The 23,422-nt window shown below is 40.8% G+C and overlaps 1 protein-coding gene across 1 annotated transcript; it reads right to left on the bottom strand.

Moving 5' to 3' along the window:
- Window positions 1-1,141: 1,141 nt before the first annotated feature.
- On the bottom strand, window positions 1,142-22,514 carry LOC140187518 (E3 ubiquitin-protein ligase TRIM50-like). The gene is made up of 6 exons (XM_072242872.1): window positions 22,110-22,514; window positions 13,648-13,743; window positions 10,874-11,104; window positions 8,787-8,809; window positions 5,098-5,222; window positions 1,142-3,617 (listed from the first exon to the last, which is right to left on the bottom strand). Exons 1-6 carry the CDS (start codon window positions 22,512-22,514, stop codon window positions 3,070-3,072), a joined length of 1,428 nt encoding a protein of 475 aa, XP_072098973.1. The 3' UTR covers window positions 1,142-3,069.
- Between the last annotated feature and the right edge of the window lie 908 nt (window positions 22,515-23,422).

Here is a 23,422-nt window from a genome sequence, read left to right as displayed (position 1 = left end):
GGGTTGACTGTTTGCTAAATGGAGAGAAAATACAAAAAACTGAGGCACAGGGGACTCGGGAGTCTTTGTGCAGGATTCCCTAAATGTTAATTTGCAGGTTGAATCAGTGGTGAGGAAGGCAAATGCAAAGTTAGCATTCATTTCAAGAAGACTAGAATATAAAAGCAAAGATGTAATGTTGTAAAGCACTGGTGAGGGCTCACTTGGAGAACTGTGAGCAGTTTTGGGCCCCTTATCTTTGAAAGGATGTGTTGAAACTGGAGAGCGTTCAAAATGATTCCAGGATTGAATGGCTTGTCATAGGAGGAGCGTTTGATGGCTCTGGGCCTGTATTCAGTAAAATTCAGAAGAACGAGGGGCGACCCCATTGAAACCTGTTGAATGATGACAGGCCTTGAGAGAATGGATTGGAGAGGTTGTTTCCTATGGTGGAATAGTCCAAGATCAGAGGACGCAGCCTCAGAATAGAGGAGCATCCTTTCAGAATGGAGATGAGAAGAAATTTCTTTAGCCAGAGCATGGTAAATCTGTGGAATTCTTTTCCATAGGCAGCTGTGGAGGCCAAATCTTTATGTACATTTAAAGCAGAGCTTGAAGGACTTTTGATTGGTCAGGGCATGAAGGGATACAGGGAAAAAGCAGGAGATTGGGGCTGAGAGGAAAATTGGATCAGCCACGATGACTCGATGACAGAGCAGACTCAATGGTCAAATGGTATAATTCTGCTCCTATATCTATGGTCTTATGTGTGGCCCATATAAAACAAAGATATTGCTAATACTCTGATCTGAACTTTGGTAGATGACTACTTTAACTTAAGGCTAAACAAGTAATGTTTAAAAACATATTCAGGTTCCAGTGTTGTATCTTAAGATTTTTATATCTTGCCTTCCTTAATTGTTTTTGCTGTAATTAAAATAGTAGTAGGTATTCCTTCAAAATCCCTAAAGGCACCATTCTCTTAAGATTCGCGAGTGGATCTTGTGGAGACTTCAAACTCAGTATAGGGAAATTATATCTGTACTCAAACGTGACTGGGCAGTTTGTGCTCTGAGCTGTTTCAAACAAAAAAAAATCAACTTTCGCCATAAGAAAATAATATCAATTGTTTTATTTAAAAACTAGTAAAGATACAGTCAGCTTTATCCAGTATGATTTATGGATCTAATGTTATAAACTGGAAAGAAAGTACTTAATTCCACAAACTCTTAATTATTATATTTTACAAAAGGGACTTAAGACATTTCAAAAACTATGAACAGTAACATTTTATAATTCAGATTAGAGGTTGCAAATCTTTCTAATGTTCTGTGGTGCCAGGAAATACCAGCTATGAGTTAGCATTGAGTCATATATGTATATTCAAGCCTAAATGAAGTCAGTAGATTTAAGATCCAATGACTGATTAAGAAGGTGCACAGGAATCAAGCAAATTGCACTTATTTCTATTACATTAAACTATTCTTTTGAAAATCAACATGGTTATTTTTAGAGCATTCAAAAGTTCTCCAGTGTATCATCAGCTGTAAAAACCTATCAACACATGGAATAATTCGAAGACTCACTTCAATTTCTCATAGAAGTAAATGTACTTTTGATTTTTAAAAAAATACCCAGCTTCCTGGACCATAGTCTTAAGAAATGATGCAGAAATCAACTGCATGTGACATCCCAACTACAGACTACCACTCAGGTGAAAAGAAAGTATCTGCTGTTTGTCTTGTTCCCAACATGCAGTAACAAATTGATGACAATCAGTGATTTAAAAACAGATGAATGGCTGACCAACCCCACAGTTGACTTCCTCTGATTCAAGTTCTCATGATATGGAGCACAGACATCAGTGGAAAGATTTCAATGTTTTGGGGTTTCTCTGAACTGGGAATGCTAATGCATCGCCTTCCACTACAACAGTGGCCTAAAACCATCTTAGTCTGGAAAACCTGCCACATTCATTTCACCTAAGCAAGGCACTCATGATTATGAAAGTGCATAATGGAGATCCTGTGGGCTCTGTCATGCAAATGGTTCTTTACGTTTATAAAGGAGGTCAGCCAGGAGTGTTAAAGCAGTTGAGTCGAGAGCTAACAAGGGCATTGGTATAGTTCATCAGAAGCTGAGCAGAGGCAGAAACACCTCCCAGAGACATTATGGTGGTGGAAACAAGCAGTCTTTGTGTTAATGTAATTACATGCTTCTGCTCAACACGGGGTCAGATATGATACCAAGGTTGTTAAAGATGGTGCAGCCTTAGGCTTTAATAGAGCAAGGTATTAAATCAATTGCTAAGAAATGGAATTGTGATGGGACAGGTCAATGGGTTTGATATCTCCAAAAATTATCCAGAGGGCATTTTGGATATTGGACAAGTAGTCTAGTGACTACTAGTGACAAGTTGTAATTTCACATTTGGAAGCGGACACTGCATTTTTGGATTACAGAGTAATTCAGCACAGGAGTATGCCTTTTAGGCATCACATCCATGCTGACTATTGCATCCATCCACATTCATCTTTATCTACATCAGATTATCCCTTAGCCTTTCTGTATCTGGGGAATAAAAAGCAATTGCTGTCCAGTCTTATAACTGAAATGCTCCAGCGGTGAATCTCCCCTGCATTCTCTCCAGCACCTTCACATCCTACCTGTACTGTGGTGACCAGAACTGAAGATAGGAATCCAGGTTTGGCCATTAAATGTGTTGGCATGTGGAATCAGGGTTTGATTCCACAACAGTGGGATTATGTAGATGTGAAACAGGAAGGGGCTAAGTATGGGTCCTTTGGATGCATCAGAAATGACAGTGAGGGTGTGGGAAGAGAAACCATTGCCAATGACTACCAGAAATCCATTTTACAGCTAAACTTCACAAACATATTTCTTGCTAACTCAGAAGATCTGAGGCTAAATTTAAAAGAAAGGTATCATGAACTTAATGCTGTCTCTCATACAATAACACATGTTATAAAATTAGGCAGCATCAGTCATAACATTAAAGCAGTTGCCATGAGATTGTAATGGTGGTGGTTCATATTTGATTGACGCACCTTGCTCCATGTGGTAATAAATTCAAACACGACAGAGCGTGATAGGTGCTGTGTCATTACTTCTGTCAACGCAGCAAAGGTCAAAAATTGGATAAATCTTTCCTTGAAAGACTGTATCAAATACATAGATCAAACTCAGCTCATCTGGATTGTCCACGTTATAGAATGAAAGTCGCCCTCCCTCATAATCAAGAAACACACCGATCTTCTGAGGCCTCACTAAGATTGAAAGCTGGATTTTGGGGTTCTGGTATGCCTCATAAATCTTCCCTTCCTTCACTCCAATCATCCAGACACCATTCTCTGGAGTCTTGTTCAACTTCCCTTTGCGCCCTGTGGTACCTTTGACAACGCCAAGGCGCCATCTCATCTTGTCATTGACAATCACTTGCCAGTAGTGCTTGCCTGAGGAAAAACCTTTGTTGGCAAGAATGCAGGTGTTGTAGTCGAATCGTTCCTGCACCAACGACAAACGCTTGAGGTATGTTCCACATTCTACCCTGGTACTACCATTGGTTATGATCAACAGCGGGTGCGCGGTGCTAGAATCTAATTTTAGTTCCTCTGGTTCTGAAAGAAACCAAACAAACAATTGCATTGAGTATTCAGGAAGCTGTAGGGAGGAAAGCTTACTGTATGAGTCACCAGAAAGATCCGAGGTTTGATCGAATTAAGAGCCGAGCCGAATTGGAAAGGTTGAGTACTGGCCGTATCGAGGCGGTGGAACCCAAGTTTGTGGGTGAGGAACGACCTGAAGTCTGGACAATTTAAACCCTGGGCCAGATTGAAATGGTCGAGGTGTCAGTGCTGCTCCACTGAATTCGTACGTCTCTGCGCTGTACTGAGGCTGTGGCCTGCAACTAGTGGACTTCTGAATCGGCTGCAGTGATGCCGTGATATTGTGAACTTCTGTTCTGAATGCTGTGTGCTTGCTTTTACTCAGCAGGCCAGGCAGCATCTATGGAAAAGATTCAACAGGCAATGTTTCAGAACTTCACCAGTCTCAGCCCAAAATGTCAACTGTTTACTCTTTTCCTGCTGAGTTCCTCCAGCATTTTGTGTCTGTTGCTTTGGACTTACAACTTCTGTAGATATTCTCTTGTTTGTGATTGCTTTTATTGTTTGCATGTTTTGTTTTTTTTCTCTCTTGCTCCCTCTGCACACTGAGTGTTTGGACGGTTTTCTTTTGTTTTGAATGGGTTCTATTGGGGTTCATTGTTTTGTGGCTGTCTGTAAGGAGACAAATCTCAAGCTTGTGTAAAGTATACATACTTTAATAATAAAATGTACATTGAACTTTGAATAATAAATTCTGAGTTAAAGTTCTAAAGGATTACTTTGATGACATATATTTCTCCGCCTGTTGGGGCTATTGCAAATCATAGCACTGAGGTGCTGCAACAAGCCTATTTTGTCTTTCTCTTTGGTTCATTTTGGTGATACGGCTGATGTTAGCAAGGCTATTATTTTCATTCCTATTGTTACATGAGAAAGTAGTGTTAGCCCCAGCAGAATGAAGAGACAGCAAGATACATCTCAGTTTGAGTGGTGTGTGACTTAAAGGGGAACCTGCCAAGTGGTGATGGACCTATATACTGAATAGCTGGAGTTTGGGCTCATGAAAGAAACCTTGCTGAGGGGTTGCAATGACTCCTGTACACCTTACACACTTCAGGCACAGTATGCTAAAGTTATAGGTAAAGATGGAGTTATGATCAAATCAATAGCTTTGGCTTGGATGATGTAGAGGTTCCTGGACACAGGAAGAAACAGTTAATACTCAGGTTAATGTGCTCAGCCATTGAAAAATAAATTCCAAGTCAGTACCCCTTACAAACACAAAGTGCACCTTTACGTAAAGTGGACCAACGGAAGTCTTTCGCCAGTACTCCTGGACAGACTGGTGTCAATGCCCCCAGCAATACTAATTCAGTTCATGATCTAAGCTGGGAATAAATTTTAACCTAAATACTTTCTACATAAATCTTGTTTGCCAACACCATCTTTCATCGGGATCCAATTTGCTGACAAGGCCAATTTTCAAACCCACCTGGTAAAATCCGCTTCTGCAGTCTTTTCCAAACTGTAAGTTTGATGTCATCATGCCTAAAGCCAGGCTTGAAGGAGATGGTACTGAAGGTTTTGTCTGACTCTGGCTGTGGTGTCTGTTGGCATCTAGAAAGAGAGTAAATATATAAAATACCCGAATCATGGAAACCACAGTCACTAAACTGACCATAGCTAATTGATGCAGTGCATCTGCTGTCAATGGGCTTTGATGCCTCTATGATTAAAGGGGAAATACTTTCTGGCTTGCAACCCTAAACAGAATAGAGGGATCTTGCCAGCTTTCTGAAAATCCCTCCTTTTCTTCTCAGTGCTTTCCAAAATGCTTCTGGAATTACTCGGGCATAGTAGTGGGCTCGAAGCTTATATAAGTCAAAATCTACTGTTACATTGTGAAATGAAGTGGCATTATTTATAAGAACACAAGATAAAATTTCTTATTTTAGACTGTGTTCTAGATATTTCAAACTTTCACTCCTTAAATATTTTAGTAAAAAGATTTTTAGAGTTCCACTGGTCTTTCTATTTGTTGAGCCACAGGTAGGACTGCCCAGCTGATCAAAATCAACCACTTACTATTTAATTGCTGCCTGTTTATCGCTGGATGTTGTGAAAACGTTCACACTTCCTATGCAGAGCAGAACTTGATGGGTTAAATGGCCTAATTCTGTCCCTATATCTTATGATATACAAAAATGTGAAGCTACTTGCATACAATTTTTGGGAAGGTTTAAGCACTATTATTTAAACTGGATTCCTGAGCTATCAAACTAGCAAACTTGTCAATAAAGTGACAAGTGTGTTTGGGCGGTCTTTGCACAATTCACAATGGGCGTGCTCAAAACAAGAAAAAAACTCCAATCCCTCACTTAGATGAATCTATTGACAGTGAAAATGGGAAAAAAATACACTATTGGTGGAACTGAAGGTGAGGTAATGGATGAAATGCACATTTTTGGAGAAAATTGTGCTGTTGCATCAGCACCCTTTGTGTTGTTTTACTTCACTTTGGAAAGGCAGAGCTATTTGATTCCGATAGCCAGTTCTGATGAAGGGTCTCGGTCTGAAACGCCATCTGTACTCTTTTCCATAGATACTGCCTGGCCTGCTGAGTTCCTCCAGCATTTTGTATGTGTTGCTTGGTAGGATCTCAGATGGAGACGAGAGGGCGTACAGGAGCGAGATGTACCACTAGTTGGCTGGTGTCACAGCAGCAACCTTGCGCTCAACAACAGTAAGACCAAAGAGCTGTTCGTGGATTTCAGAAAGGGTAAAACAAGGGCACATGAACCAATCTTCACAGAGGGATCCAAAGTGGAGAAAGTGAACAATTTCAAGTTCCTGGTGTCATGATTTCTGAGGATCTAACCTGGCCCCAATATATCGATGCAGCTATAGAGAAGGCAAGACAGTGGCTATTTTTCATTGAGTTTGGGGAGATTTGGTTTGTCATCTAAAACACTCAAAAACTTCTACAGATGTACAGTGGAGAGCATTCTGACAGGCTGCATCACCGTCTAGTATTGAGGTGGGGGGGCGGCGGCTACTGTACAGAATTGAAAGGAGCTACAGAAAGTTGAAAAATTAGTCAGCTCCATCTTGAGTACTAGCCATAATATCCAAGACATCTTCAAGGAGCGGTCCCTCAATGAGGCAGCGTCCATTATTAAGCACCCCTATCAACTGTCTTCTCATTGTTACCATCAGGAAGGAGATACAGAAGCCTGAAGGCACACACTCGGCGATTCAGGAACAGCTTCTTCCTCTCTGCCAAACAATTCCTAGACGGACATTGAACCTGTGAACACTACCTCACTTAAAAAAATTATTTCTGTTTTTGCACTATTTTTAGTTTAACTATTTAATATATATACACTTACTGTAATCGATTTACTTTTGTTCCTATATTTATCATGTATTGCATTGTACTGCTGCCGCTAAGTTAACAGATTTCACGACATATGACGGTGATACTAAACCTGATTCTGATTCTGAACTTCACTGCCAACTCAATGTCCAAATTTACCATTGTATCTTTTCTTCTGATAATGTCAAAATGACTCAGTCATTTTGTGTGGAAGTGAAAACGATCGATGGAGTCATGAGCAATGTCACTACTCTGGGAATAGTAACTGCTATTTCCTGTGTAAATATCACAATCATCTATTTGCTAATGCAGTACAATTATTTGTGTGAAGTACTATTGTCCCTGGCATTGTTGAAGTCTATTACTAACACCCATTCTGCAATGGGAATTGACATTTCTAAACACTGAGGCTGTGATAAGAATCATTTGCAGTTTGACAAATTGGAATCATATTTAATAGAAAGGGACTTGTCTAATCTAATCTACTCAACACCAACATGCACCACCTTTTGTTTAAACTCAAATAAATTCTTGCAATCTTTAAACCTGCTTTGATGCTCTTCCCTATCTAGAGGTCACCTCTCTTAAACTGGTACCTGATCTCAGTAGTTTCCCTTATCAATATTTACTGAGCTCCATAAAGTACCCACTTCAACCTTAACTATCAAAGATGTTGATAAGTTAGTGCACTGGGATGAAGCAAGTTTAACCCAGTCAAGAAAATAAGAAAGCACCACTATTGAAGGAGTTATACACTGAAAATAAGGAAACATATTTTATTTGATGCCTGTTTCATCAATAGAATTTGAAATTCTTCAGAATTGATTACTGTACTCGGAATCAGAGCGGAAGATGTGTTTGGTGGTGGAGGACCAGGGTGATAAGTAGGCTCAATGAGTTAAATGGACAGTACCTAGTCTATGTATCTTTTAAAGTGAGGAATTACATACAAAAAGTTTTGATAACCAAGTGATTAGTAACTTCATGATTTAAGGAATCATTAGCTTCAGTAGTCAATTGTAGGTCTCGATACTGCAGGTTTGATGGTCACTCCGGATAACTGTACGCAGGAGCAACACAAAGGGGGCACTGAGGCAGTACACAAAGCAGTCCTCATGCTTTACTAACCCTCTCGAAACATTTGAATCTGATACTTAATGTGATTGAAGTCTCACATTAGCATTCTAGTCACCCACTCAGAGCAAAGATGGGTGAGTGATGAATTTAAATAAAGGACTTTCTTGCCCCAGTGATCTCCTTTCCTGATCTCCTTGACCCTACCCCACCTCCCTCCACAGTTTCCTCTTCAACCTAAATACTCTTTTTCCTCCCAGTTTTCCAGTTAGTGAAGCTGCTGATACTACAGGGCCAAAGAGCTGCTGGTATCCCAACTTCCAGACTTGGTCTCCAGCAAAGAACAAATGCAGCCATCCTTTGATAGTGCCCTTAAACCAATGCAGTGCCATAGCTCCTTCGTTAGTTGTTCCGGAGGCGTCGTTACAAACAACTCCCATTCTGCCCTCACCCAGTAGCCACACTTTCTTCCAGGGATCACTGTTGAATAGAAGGATGAATCTTTACTCATTTTTATTTTTGCATGTCCTGAATTCTGATCACCCTGGGATAGGAATCACTCCTGGTCTGTAAAGTTTAGTGCTTCCCTAGTTTCAGACCCCTGCTTCTGAACTTTTCAGGAGATTTGGCAGACTGGAGGAAATCCATACATGCCCACTGCAGGACAGCATTATTAACCTTGTTCCATCAGCACTGAATAAAGCAACAGAGAAATTGGAAATTGTACTTACCTTGAGGCAATCGAATTGTACTCCTGCAGAATGTTGAAAAAATAAAATAAAATGAAAAGATTTTAAGAAATATATTAGAAAGGGTAACATTAACCTTTAACTTCCAATGATATTTGATTTTATCACATTTCCGCATTCCCTGGACTTACCGAGAAAGCAGAGGAGTGACCTGCTATCAGTGATTGTCAATATTGTTGACCAGCCAGGTTCCAGCTGACCCAGCAGGTTCCAGCTGACCCCTATCATACACAACTATGTACTTGATTCCATTTTTCAGGGGAAGAGGCCCTGGGCTTAACTCCAGATTCCCTATAGTGATGGGTGTGCAATAGTAAAGCTACTTCTGTGTAAGATTAAATGTGTTCCATCTTTCCACAATTGGATGTCAATTCTTCAATGTTCAGAGCCTGTCTTCTCATGTTACATAGATGAAAACTTATCTAAGCATACTGCTCTTAAGAAGGTAGAAAGAGATTGATTCTTGTCAATTCTGAATTAATAGGTCATTTTTATAAATATTTGCTTCGAGGCAAAAAATCCCTGAGGTGTAAGTATTTGGCTAAATCTGCCAAGATCACATCAACTGTGCAGTGACCCTTGACCCTCTAATATCCTGTGAAGGTCTTCTTTCTACTTGATTCATCAGTACTATATATGTTGCAGTTATTTGACAAGTGGCATGATTTGTTGGTTATTGATTACCATGTTCTTATATTGCCTTTCATCTTATTGAGGTGCAATCAATATTTCAGTGCTATAATAATAACCCAGATTGTCTCCTATTCCAATAAAGCTGATGCTATTGTGGAATTGACAAACTGACAAAAGTGCACTCTAAAATTATAATCTGCATAATGTTGAACTCTTCATCAAATTTCTGAGTTGCTGGAATCTTTGCTGAATCATCAAAATTAAATTCATTTAATAAAATATGGCTCTTCAGCAGTCAGAAAGCAGAAAGTGAGCCCACTAAGATCAGCAATAACAGGTACTTCAATTTAATAAGATACTTGTTGTTCATTACAAATGGTCAGCACAAATTTTGAAAAATGTGAGAAATAGCAAAACTACAACAATGATTAGCAGTCAGAAAGTGAATTAGAATTGACAGATTATCTAGCTGCATCCCCAATACATTATAGTTTCTACATTTAACACCTTTCCATTTTCTTAAAAGATCAGCTTTAATTTTTCACATGGATATTGAAATATCAAAAGGTACAGTGAAATGCATAATTTGCATCAATAACCAACACACTTTGAATATTTGCTGGGGGCAACCTGCAACTGTTACCATGCTTGCAGAGCCCAGAACTTACTAACCCTAATGTGTAAATTCCTTTCCACGCCTTGTTTGGTGCATCAGGGGGCAATCTTGCTGTTTCTTTAGCGTTTGTCTGTTTTTACGAGGCTGAGTTGCTAGCTTGACGGTCAACCCAGCACGGATGGAAAACGTGCAAGGAGCTGGCCGGATTTGAACTTGGGACCTTTTGTTCCAAGGTCCAGGTACCGATACCACTACACCACCAGCACTACCCTAACTTGTATGTCTTTCGAATGAGGGAGGAAACTTTAGCACCTGGAGGAATCCCATGCAGTCATAGGGAGAAGGTACCAACTCCTTGCCAACAGTGGTAGAAATTGAACACCAATCGCTGATCGCTGGTGCTGAAATAGTATTATGCCAACCATAATGTTACCGTCTAGACGTATATTAACATTCTTTCCTATTTCTTCTGATGATTATCCTTATGATTCAATCTGGGGCAGCACAGTAGTGTAGTGGTTAACACAATGCTTTACAGTGCCAGTGACCTGGGTTCAATTCCCGCAGCTGCCTGTAAGGAGTTTGTACGTTTCCCCTCTGTGACCGTGTGGGTTACCTCTGGGTGCTCCAGTTTCCTCCCACATTCCAAAGGTGTACCAGTTAGTAGGTTGATTGGGCATTGTAAATTGTCCCGTGATTAGGCTAGGGTTAAATTGGGGGATTGCTGGGCAGCACGGCTCAGAGGCCTATTTTGCGCTGTATCTCAATAAATAAATAAATTATAAATCAAGCTTGAATGGACAAAGGTAATTCTACTTACCCGTATGAAATCTAAGTGATTTTCATTGCCCAATTTTTTCAATGAAACCTCAACTTCCTTCAACTGCTTTAGTATTTTGGACGTCTCTTCCAATTGTTCATCAATTGTCTCAACGGCTATGGTGCACTTTAGCTGAATGGACTGAAGGAAGCTGGCCTCTTCCTCATCAACAAAACTTCTGAGTTCCTGGAACTCTTTCTGAATCACCAACTTGCAGACATCAGATTCATTCTAGTGGAGCACACACAAAAAGCGGGATAAAACTCTCTTGAGGAAAAATTGAATAAATACTTCAGAGAAAGCATAGAGCAAGAAGATTAGCAAGCAGAGCAGCAGGCTTAAAGGGAATAAACTGAACGACAATTAATAAATTATGGTTTCCCTGAAAGGAATGCTCCCTGCCGTTAGCGTGGAAAGCTGGTAAAGTAGGCAATGCAAGTTACATTAGTTTTGTCAAAGGAAGTTGCATTTTCCATGTGAATAATCAATCTGGATAGGGTCAAGGAGCACAATACACCTTCGTTAGAGCATGGAAAAAAATTGTCTGTTTCTCTGGGCAGTCCCCAGAACAAAGACCTTGTCCTGTCCTGCAAAAAGTGACTGGAGTTCACCTGCTGTTTGTAAAGTGATCAACACCATCATCACCAAAAGTTGTCTATGAGATATAATACAGATTTTACAAATGCATTATTAATAGTGAAAATGTTAAATCTACTAGTGGAATCTCACATCCTCCAAAGTGAGTTACAAAACTGGTTAATAGCAAAATTGCTCCCTGGTGGGAAGAACTCCTAGGGGTCTTAAAACAGGGGGGAAAAAAATCATTTCTTCATATTTCCCATCTCCACGACTTCAAACATGAGATTCCATATTGCAGCAAAGAGTCAGGCTTCTATGACCCATGGTAGCATTTACAATATCGACCTACTAACTCAGATGATTCGAGAAAACTCTCCTAATATCTTACATGTTTTGTAAACGGCAGAACATTTTTTTATATAAAAGATATAAAGATATAAAGGCAAAATGGAGGAAAATGTAATGCATTACGTATTCTGTATTGTGTCATTCCTTCAATAAAAATAATTTTTTTTTAAAATGGCAGAACATTTTTAAATAGTATAAACAGATTAAGTATTTGTTCTGTTATTCTGCTTTATTACATTTATATATGTGTAGTTATGGTAGATTTATCATGAATAGTATTGTCACGGATTCAGCAGTGCAGTAGATTCAGCCGTGAATATGCACGTGTCAGCTAATTATTTCATTGTGATAGTATTTAACTCCATTCATTCCGTCATAGTATTTGTCAAGACTTGGACACAGCAACACTTCACTGCCTGCTTGCATTCGGCCTTGTCTGAGAAATTGGACTGTCAAGTCAACTGACTCTGAACACTAGTGGTATTCATTTTGTTCTTAGTTGATCTTTTCAACCATAGTGTAGGCTTCACTTTCCTTTTGAGAGTTTTAGTTAACAGCCCTGTTTGGCCTAGCATTTATTGTTTTCTTTTCCCTTTAACACTGTTTGCATTAAAGTCTGTGAACTATCGATCTGCTTCAGTGTTCCTCACTCCACACCTGGGCCATATCCGCAGGGGTGACAAGTCTTAAACCTGTTATTTTTTGGAAAGAACAGAAAAACAAAGGCAAATTATGCAACACCTGAGTAAGTTGGTGAACAATGTGGCACACATCTTCCCTTCGCAGAATACACAATGCTACAGTGATTACAGAAAGACTGTGTCTACTTATGGACACTCTTCCATCTAATAAAGATAAATAGAGCCATATAGCACAGATAGAGCACAGGAAGAGTCCCAACTGTCCACACCTATCTACACCAATTCCATTTCTCAGCACTCAACTCATTGTCTATGGCATGTAATTTTAAATGCTCATCCAAATACGCTGTAAGTGTTGCAAATTACATGCACCTGTATTCAAAAAGCAGTAATTTTTGTCACTGACAGTTGGCAAGAAGTAAGCAGTAAGACAATTCTGAACTGTTTTGCTCACTTTGATTTCAAGCATTCAGGCTTGGAGATGCCAGAAATAGCTGGTAGTAAAGATGAAACAATTCTTCAACAAGTTGGAACTATGAAGAATTTGAAGATATTGACAATCATCTTGAATATTACAATGAAAATGAAGATTTGGAAGACGTAATTGTATAAAGACGGTTCACTTTCTGCACTAGGTGCCTGCACTGATTTTGTTCATTTACAGTCAATCAAAAGAACACGGCAGGTACACTCGATGAATTCCTGCGTCAATAACTATTAGGAACTACAGTTTTATAGTTTTAGTAGCATTGTTAGTGTTCTAATTTATTCTATGTTTCATTTAAATGCATAACTTATTACTCAGTTAAATAGTCGTTAGATTTTTTATATGTTTTTAACTATTTCCATGAAACTTTGGCTAATTGGTGCAGTTGCTTAATTGGGCCAAAATATACTAGTCCCAAAGTGTCCTAATTAACCAGAATCCACTGTATCTCCACAATCTACATCTCTCATAACATTGTATGCCAGCCATACATACATGTGAACTACTGTGACAACTGTTGCCACCAAGAGAGTTTTAGAAGAACGCCTTTCAGAACATGCTGTGTGGTAGGGATCGACACTGCCAAGAAAACTGATGATAAAGTTCTCTTATAAAGAATTGTTGGATTTTATATCAAAGAAGAACAATAAAAAATTATCTTTTCAAAAAGAAAACATGCAGGAAACATCATAAACCACCCCAGGAGTTATTAGACTCACAATAATACGGGCTCTGTTGTGTTTTAATTTGTTTATGTGTCTCTCCATGTTGTTCTTTTGCATCTGAGCTTCTGTTATAAGCAAAGCAAGTTGTTCCTGTGAAGAAAAACAACACCAAAAGGCTCAGGTTTCTTCTCAAGACATAAATCTTACCCAAATCAGTTTTCCTACCTTCCTTCATCATACTTACTCATAAGTTAATATTTTCCATTTTGACAGCACAGAGGTACATTTTATTATCAAATATGTATGCAGAATACAACTCTGAGACTTGCCTTCTCCAGATAGCCATAAAATACAGTAACCATAGAAATAAATGAAAGAAAGACATCAAAAACTTGCAAACCCCAGACCCCCGCGAACCCCTCCCTCACACAAAAACTAACATATTCCCCCACATGGAAAACAACAAGAACATCAAACCCCAAACCCCAGCTGCCAATTGGCAACAAGAAAGAATGAGCAAGAAAGAGGCCAATATGAACTACAGTCCAATCCATAAATCTCAGATTTTCAATAACAACTCCGAGAGCACTGGGGGGGGGGGCTCAAATTAGCGGCATCTCCAAGGGAAGCTGATGGTTGTGGGAAGAGAAAACGGGAGCAGTGCATTGATGAGGTCTGTGTGGTTCCAAATGGTAGGTTCGGGGAGCAAAGCAAGACAGATCCATAACTGGCTCAATGGTAGGAAGCCAAGATTAATGGTTGATGGAAGGTGTGTGACTGGAAAGGGACGGATAGCGGAGTTCCACGGGGTTGTTACTCGGTTTCTTTCTTTTTGCAATAAAGGTTAATAATTGACGGTAACACTAAACTGTTTATGCACTTGTAATTGAGGAGGAAAGCTTTCAACTGTAGGAAGGTATGGGCAGAAATGTGGAAAGTGGAACGTAATCCAGAAAACGTAAGACATTGCATTTGGAAGGTGCAGCAAGAGTAAGCACGCATAGTGCAAGGTAGGATATAAAGTGGAGCAGAAGGGAAATGGGCTTTTGACTCACAAGATGGTTAAAAAGGCATATGGGATGCTTTCCTTTCCTTACCTGAGACATAGGATATAAAGCAAATAAGTTATACTGTAACTCTATACCAGATGAGTTGTCCCACAGTTTGAATACTACCCTGATCATCTGTTTACAGGAAATGCGATTGTATTTGAGAAAAGTACAGAGAAGACCTTTAAGGATGATTCTGGGATGGGAAAACTACCTACGAGGAAAGATTGGTTAACTTTGGGATATTTACTTTGGAATGGAGGAGGCTTCATCTGAGGTGAATTCATTTATGAGGGGTTAAACAGAGGGCTTATTTTCTTTAGCAGAGGGATCAAAAACCAGGAGGTAGAGATTTAAAATAATTGGCAGAAGACAACGAGAAGAAATGATGAAAAAAAGTTTTTCACCTTGAGAGTGCTGAGGGTCTGAAACCCACTACTGAAAAATGAAAAGGCAGAATCACTTATCACATTTTAAAAAGTACTTTGATGTGCACTGCCAGGATATGAACAGTGTTCAGAGGAGGGGTTAAGCTTGTTGGCTCTTCATCAGGGTGAACAGTTGCTTTCATTTGTTGTAACTTTTCTATGATTCCATTCAGAAATGCTTTATTAACAAAACTAGTGGGATCACATGACATGATTAGTCTATGTCTAAAGGCACATCAGGATCCAGAACACTGCAACTCATTGCACACACACAGAATACTGGAGGAACTCAGCAGGCCAGGCATCATCTATGGAAAAGAGTAAACAGTCGATGTTTACTCTGAGGGCCTGAGACCCTTCTTCGGGACTGGGGGGGGGGGGGAGAAGATCCATGAATTAAAAGGTGGGGGGAGGAGAAATAGGCTATCTTAATGGTGATAGGTGAAGCCAGGTGGGTGGGAAAGGTCAAGGGCTGGAGAAGAAAGAATCTGATAGGTGAGGAGAGTGGACAATAGGAGAAAGGGAAGAAGGAGAGGACCCAGGAAGTAATAGGCAGGTGAGAAGCAGTAAAAGATCAGAGTGGGGAATAAAGGGAGGGGAAACCTTGTGCCAAGATGAGGTCACACTCAGAGGGGAGGAACAACGCCTTATATTCTATCTCCAACCTGATGGTATGAATATCGATTTCTCCTTTTGGTGAACCAAATTCCCCAACCCCGCCCCCATTCCCCACTCTAGTTCCTCCAGCATTGTGTGTGTGTTGCTTTGGATTTCCAGCACCTGCAGATTTTCTTGTGACTGCAACTCATTGCTTTATGCCTTGTTCACAGTATCTCACGTGCCAATCGTGTATTTTGCTTGACATTAGAAATGGTCTTATGCAGCTCAAGTGGCAACAGTGTTTTGCAAAACTGGGTAATCCTTCTAGACCACAGTTTTGCACACTTGTTTGGTCACACTGTCATTGGATGGGGACAAACAAATAAAGGAGACTGCTTCTCCATTCACAAAGGTCTTTACATCAGTGCAGTTCCTCTACATTCACACCCCAGAACCACTGATAACTAAAAATTGATCAATCTCTTTCCTGACTGTAGTGAGTGACCGAGCTTTCACGGCCCCCGTGGATAGAAAATTCCAAAGGTTCACATCTCTGGGTGAAGAAATTTCTTCTCATTTCCAACTCACATGCTTATTCTGAGGCCGTATTTTGACCAATGATTCAGAACATCAAAGTTGCCCGAACAGTCATGGGTGAATGCTTTTCATCTACTGAGCCCATTGGATTGACACTCCAAGTACTATTTTTAATTCTTTTCATGTAAATTTATAACAAATCTGATTTTTGTCAGTTGAGTAGAATCTGTTAGTACTGTTATACTCCAGACTTTGGAATCCCATTGTGGCCCTTCATTAGTCAAGGCTAAGCATTTATTTTTCTATTCATCAAGATTCAGCCTGGAATAGGCCCTTCTGGCCCTTTGATCTGCGCCGCCCAGCAATTCCTCAACTTCATCCTAGCCTAACCATGGGACAATTTACAACGACCAATTAACCTACCTACCGGTACGTTTTTGCTCAGTGGAAGGAAACCGGGGTACCTGGAGGAAACCCACATGGTCACAGTGGGAACGTACGTACTCATTACAGTCAGTGGAAGGAATTGAGCCTGAGTCGCGGGCACTGTAAAGCGTTGTGCGAACCACTATGCAGTGGCACCTCCTCAATTCACATCTTGGTTGACCATGGATGTGCCCTAGCTGTCTCTATGATACGCAAGCCAGGCCAGTACGATATGGAGAGCAAACTGTTACCAAACAACTGATGAATCCAAAGGAACGGCAGAGACTGACACAGTTGGCATCAGCAGTGTCACAGGAGTTCCCAGTCAGCGTTGAACTCAATGTAGGACTGCCATAGGGACTCCAGCTCTGGATTTTTCCTCGGGGTTTACTCCGGAAGCCTTCCCCGTGAGTGGGTAGAGCCGCAAGGCAGTGGAGGTTTGAGATCAGAGTTTTCCTTCTCCTACATGAGCTGCCAACCACGCAGGACGAGCCCCATCTGCCCAAAACAACAGGTTCTTAGGTGCCAGTAAACGGCCTTTGCCCTCTCTCCTGTCAGTAGAAGCAGTTCAACCAGGCTGAGCAGCTAAGCCACACGTGGCCAGGAGCTGGACTTGTTTGTTTGAGGCAGTGGAGACTGGGAGCATTTAAAAGGTAGTGGGAGCTTATCCCCACTACCACCCCTCAGCTAAAACAACCTTAAGGAACCTGGAATCCCATTAACAACTCAGAGATCTATCACCTTGATAGAAAAGATCCCTCTTTTACAGATCGCGGGTATTAGGATACAGGAGGATATTTGGATTTGCACCAGAATTAGCATTGTCCCTTTGGTCTATCCTTTCCTTTATCTAACCTTTCTTCTCAAATATTATTCTGTTTCTTTTTAACTGATGGTGCAGCTTGTCTCAGAAGCTGTTCATGTTCAAATTGTTGTGTGGAAAAATTAACTTTTACTTTCATGCTTTGTACTTTAACTGATAGTCCTACAGGAAACCTGTGCGTTGATTTAAATACCGCTAACCGTTTCAGGCCCACTGAAATCCAAAGGCTGCTGGATGTACAAAAATGATTTAAATGAGATGGAGACAACAGAGAGACTGCAGATGCTAGAAGTCTCAAGCAACACACACAAATGCTGAGGACCTCCCAGCAGATCAGGCAGCATCTATGGAGGGAAATGGGCAGTCAGAGTTTCAGGTGAAGAGCCTTCATCAGGACTGGAGTGAATTAGGGACTAATTTATTGACATACTCAGTCACACTGCAAATCCCCTTCCCCACCCCATCCACCAGTAGAGGAATGCCAAGCCAAATTTAACACTTAATTCACATTAACCTGTGCCAATGTAAAACTCTATTAATAACTGTAGTACAGAGAAGCTGGGTGAGGAACAAAGAACCCCTCCAATCACATTACTAGAGATTCAGCAGACACAGACAGAATCAGTGCCCTACACTGCCATGTATTTAATATTTGAGTAATCTTGTTTTATATATATAGTTTGATTAAACATTCTTGTTCATTTAAATAATTAATTACAGGTTATACGTAAAAATTTATGAATTGCATATGTCATCACGCTACCACGTGGTATGAACATGCCTCGCTTAAAGTAAACACAAAGTTAGACTCACCTTTTGGACTCCTGTGTCTTCCTTTGAAGTAGTTTAATGTTTTGAAGTTACAAAACATAATATACATACTATTATTTACTACACTGATTATATAGCTAAACTGTGCTATTAAAATAACTTTGCTTTTCAACAGCAAATTTAAAAACATCTACAACTCCTTTCTCCTTTTGTTTAAGAACTGTAAAATCGTAGCCTAGGGCCTCTAATCCACATACTTATTCTGTCTTATTGTGGTTATGCAATCATAAATTACTTCCTGTATTGTTCCAGTTATTTTGTCCCTTCTACATATAATGTGTAATCTGATTCATCTCCACTGGTCACAATTAATAAATGTCAGTCATTTTCCTTAAGGTCAACAAGTCAAACTGTATCACTATAGCTCCTCTGGTAATCCATGCGACTGGATTCTACTAAAAGCACTGCATAGACTCCCGAAGTTGATCTTTCAAGGCAAATTCTTCTTGACATCTAACAACCTTATTCCTAATCAAACAGTAATATGACATAATATGACATAACATAGAAGAAAGCCATTTATTTAATCTGCCTCTGCTTGGTCTTGTAATACGATTTGTTTTTGTAATTCTTTTGGGCAGCTCATATTACAAAATAAAATGTATTTCTTTGATACGTGCTTATTAATTCGAATGCCTTCATTCTATACCAACTGTATCAAAACCCTTCATGCTTTCAAACGTTGCTACTAACTCTTCCTGCAACCTTATTTGTTCCAAGCAAATGAGTTCATTGGCCCTGATATAAAGCCTTGATTCTGTATGTATTTGTAGTTCTCAGAAACAGACATATTATTGCATCTGATGTCTATCCAATGGTTTGTAAAATTTCCATGCTTTTGTATTCAAACATTAATGTATTAAAGTAAAATAATCAACTGTTATTTTAACAACTTTGCTAATATCTCCAGCTAATGTCAAAGACTTGTGTACAATCATCCCAATGTCTGTCATTTCTATATAGTCTTTAAAATTGTATCAGTTATTTCATTTTGTCTCATTCCATTCTTTCATTGAAAATGCATGAGCTTTTTATTGGAGGAGATGGTACATAATTGCAGTGTATTGTGGGTCACATCTCTATTTAATCATTATTTGCTGGTTATTAAAAATAATCAATTTAATTAGAAATGTGATACCTTACTTCATTGCAGAGTCACCTCATTTTATAGACAAGTTAATATTATTGCAGTCGTGTCTAGCCCAACAGACAGTTGAACTTAATTGCAGTGTTATCTAGTCCTATACACGAACAAAATTAATTGATTAAGTTATGTAACTTTATTGTAGTGATACTTAATCTTGTACACAATCTAATTTGATCGCAGTGGTCTGGGTGAGTGATCACGTACTGTCCTAGACCCACTACCACAGTCAAATATCCTTCTGACCATATACTCACCCAGACCCACTACCACAGTCACATATCCTTCAGACCATATACTCACCCAGACCCACTACCACAGTCACATATCCTTCAGACCATATACTCACCCAGACCCACTACTAGTCACATATCCTTCTGACCATATACTCACCCAGACCCACTACCACAGTCACATATCCTTCAGACCATATACTCACCCAGACCCACTACCACAGTCACATATCCTTCAGACCATATACTCACCCAGACCCACTACTAGTCACATATCCTTCTGACCATATACTCACCCAGACCCACTACCACAGTCATATATCCTTCTGACCATATACTCACCCAGACCCACTACCACAGTCACATATCCTTCTGACCATATACTCACCCAGACCCACTACCACAGTCACATATCCTTCAGACCATATACTCACCCAGACCCACTACTAGTCACATATCCTTCTGACCATATACTCACCCAGACCCACTACCACAGTCACATATCCTTCAGACCATATACTCACCAAGACCCACTACCACAGTCACATATCCTTCAGACCATATACTCACCCAGACCCGCTACTAGTCACATATCCTTCTGACCATATACTCACCCAGACCCACTACCACAGTCACATATCCTTCAGACCATATACTCACCCAGACCCACTACCACAGTCACATATCCTTCTGACCATATACTCACCCAGACCCACTACCACAGTCACATACCCTTCAGACCATATACTCACCTAGACCCACTACCACAGTCACATATCCTTCAGACCATATACTCACCCAGACCCACTACCACAGTCACATATCCTTCTGACATATACTCACCCAGACCCACTACCACAGTCACATATCCTTCAGACCATATACTCACCCAGATCCACTACCACAGTCACATATCCTTCAGACCATATACTCACCTAGACCCACTACCACAGTCACATATCCTTCAGACCATATACTCACCCAGACCCACTACCACAGTCACATATCCTTCTGACCATATACTCACCCAGATCCACTACCACAGTCACATATCCTTCAGACCATATACTCACCTAGACCCACTACCACAGTCACATATCCTTCAGACCATATACTCACCTAGACCCACTACCACAGTCACATATCCTTCAGATCATATACTCACCTAGACCCACTACCACAGTCACATATCCTTCAGACCATATACTCACCCAGACCCGCTACCACAGTCACATATCCTTCTGACCATATACTCACCCAGACCCACTACCACAGTCACATATCCTTCAGACCATATACTCACCCAGACCCACTACTAGTCACATATCCTTCTGACATATACTCACCCAGACCCACTACCACAGTCACATATCCTTCAGACCATATACTCACCCAGACCCGCTACTAGTCACATATCCTTCTGACATGTACTCACCCAGACCCACTACCACATATCCCTCTTTTCCACCTAGCCTCTTTCCCCTCCCCCTTCCTTCTCAAGTCCTGAAGAAGGGTCTCAGCCTGAAACTTCATCTATCCATTCATTTCTATTGCTGCTGCCTGGCCTGCTGAGTTCCTCCAGCATTTCCTGCGTGTGTTGCTTTGGATTTCCAGCATCTGCTGACTTTCTTGTGCTATCAGTCTGATTTATTATCCCTCTCAACCCCATTCTCCTACCTCCCCCCTGTAACTTTTGACACCCTTACTAATCAAGAATCTATCAACCTCTAATTTATATATCCCTAATTACTTGACCTCCACAGCCATTTGTGGCAATGAATTCACCGTTGTCTAGCTGAAGAAATTCCTCCTCATCTCTGTTCTAAAGGGACGCCCCTGAATCTGAAGCTGTGCCTAGGCTCCCCCACTATAAGAAAAATCTTCTCCACGTCCACTCTATGCAGGCCTTTCAATATTTGTTAGATTTCAATTATTCTTCTAAATGCTAGCGAGTACAGGCCCAGAGTCCATCAAACGATTCTCATACGTTTCTCCTTTCACTCTTGGGATCACTCTCATGAACCTCCTCTAGACCCTCTCCAATGCCAGCACACAGTTTACTAGATAAGGAGCCCAAAACTGCTCCGTGTGGTCTGACCAATGCCTTTTTAAGCCTCAGCATTACATCCTGACTTTTATATTCCAGTCCTCTCAAAAAGACAATGCATTTGCCTTTCCCACTACTGACTCAACCTGCGATATTTTTAAATACTCAGTTCTCACCTTGATCATAACCCGACGCTCCGTCCACACTGCTGAGTGCTGTGAGGAAAAGTAGGAACTGTTTCGGCAGCTCAGTGCTGTAGATGTACTCACTTCAAAGGGCTTTGGAGCCTGTTGCACCCCCCCCCCCAGCCTTACTCCCACAAACGGCAACAAAGGGGCTCTGCTTAATCTGCTGGTAGTCACAGTCAACATACAGAAAAGTAAAGCATTGATTATTACCTTCATCCTCCCATACACACTGGAGAGGGGGGTTAATTTATGTTGCTTGTGTTGTCCTATGATTCCGCAGAGCCCACAGATTATCTGCTGGTCATTTTCGCAGTAGAGGCTCAGGGGGTTATGGTGATCCCTGCAGTTTTCCTGATTACCGCTGGATCCACTTATTACTGTCAAGGTGTCAATAACACGGGCCAGTGAGACGTTCGGGGAAGAGCTGCTGCAGTCCACTGTCTTCCGACACACGGGGCAAGTAAAGTAGTTGTCCAGGTTTGAGGAAAGAGAGAGGACACAGTTCTTGCAATAGCTATGACCGCACTGGAGCATCAAGGGCTGCTTGAAGACCTCCAGACAAATAGGGCACAACAGCTGGTCCTCCAAGCACTGGAAATTCTGCTTTGCTGCCATGTTTTAAACTACAAACGTATCTCCCTCAGTCCTCCCAAGCTCTGCCTCTTATCTTTGTATTGAGTAGTTTCAGCAAGGTGGAGGAAGGTATCGCTGAGTACTGAAATCATATGATCTTGTTTTTTTTAAAAGTGGGTGACGACATTTTATTTACCATAGATTATTTTAGAATTAGCTCAGTATTTGGCATTTCACTATGTACCTTTGAGATGTCAAATTTTCATCAAACTTTTTACATTTCCCTTCAGAAAGTAGATTTTATATTCCCTTTATATTTATATTGGTCGTTATATTTTCCTTCTGTTGTCTCAAAGTTCAAAGTAAATTTATTATCAGAGCATGTATCTGTCAGCATGAGGAGCAAGGAAAGATGGCACCAGTGGATTTTGCAGACCCAGGCAACTTCCTCCAGTTCGTCCATGATACAGCTTATTTTTCTTCTCTTATGTCTTCCTTTTCTTTTCGAGGAGGTTGTGGTTCTGTCAGAGTCTGTCTTCTTCGCAAGCGGTGGATTTTCAGACAACTGTGCAGCCTAGTGCTTCGCTATCTCGAGGAACGGTCTGGAAGACACGCGCCCTCAGGGCTGGGAGGTCAGAGGTCAGGGAGCAGCCCCATGGACGGCCCGGTTCCTTGCCATTTTCGCCAACTGAAGTGTCATGGGAGACTGCAACATTGAAACTGGAACAGCGAGGCAGCAGGCAGTGTGTTTGCTAATTGCTGGCTGCTGTCCGAGGAAGGCCGCTGCACTCGAGCGATCCCTCTCGCTTTCTCTTTTTTTTGATGGAAAGTGCGAGAGAACCTGTCAGTCCTTGTGACAGAGGGCTTGGAGAAGCGAGGTGGAAGTTTGTAACATCAGAATAGCGAGGTGCTGGTCTCCGCTCTAGTTGTTGCAGGAGTGACCTCTCTCT

Source organism: Mobula birostris, chromosome 25 (assembly GCF_030028105.1).
Source record: "Mobula birostris isolate sMobBir1 chromosome 25, sMobBir1.hap1, whole genome shotgun sequence".
Classification (NCBI taxonomy): Eukaryota; Metazoa; Chordata; class Chondrichthyes; order Myliobatiformes; family Myliobatidae; genus Mobula; species Mobula birostris.
The sequence above is the reverse complement of the archived record's forward strand: the minus strand, read 5'-3'. Positions and strand labels throughout refer to the sequence as shown.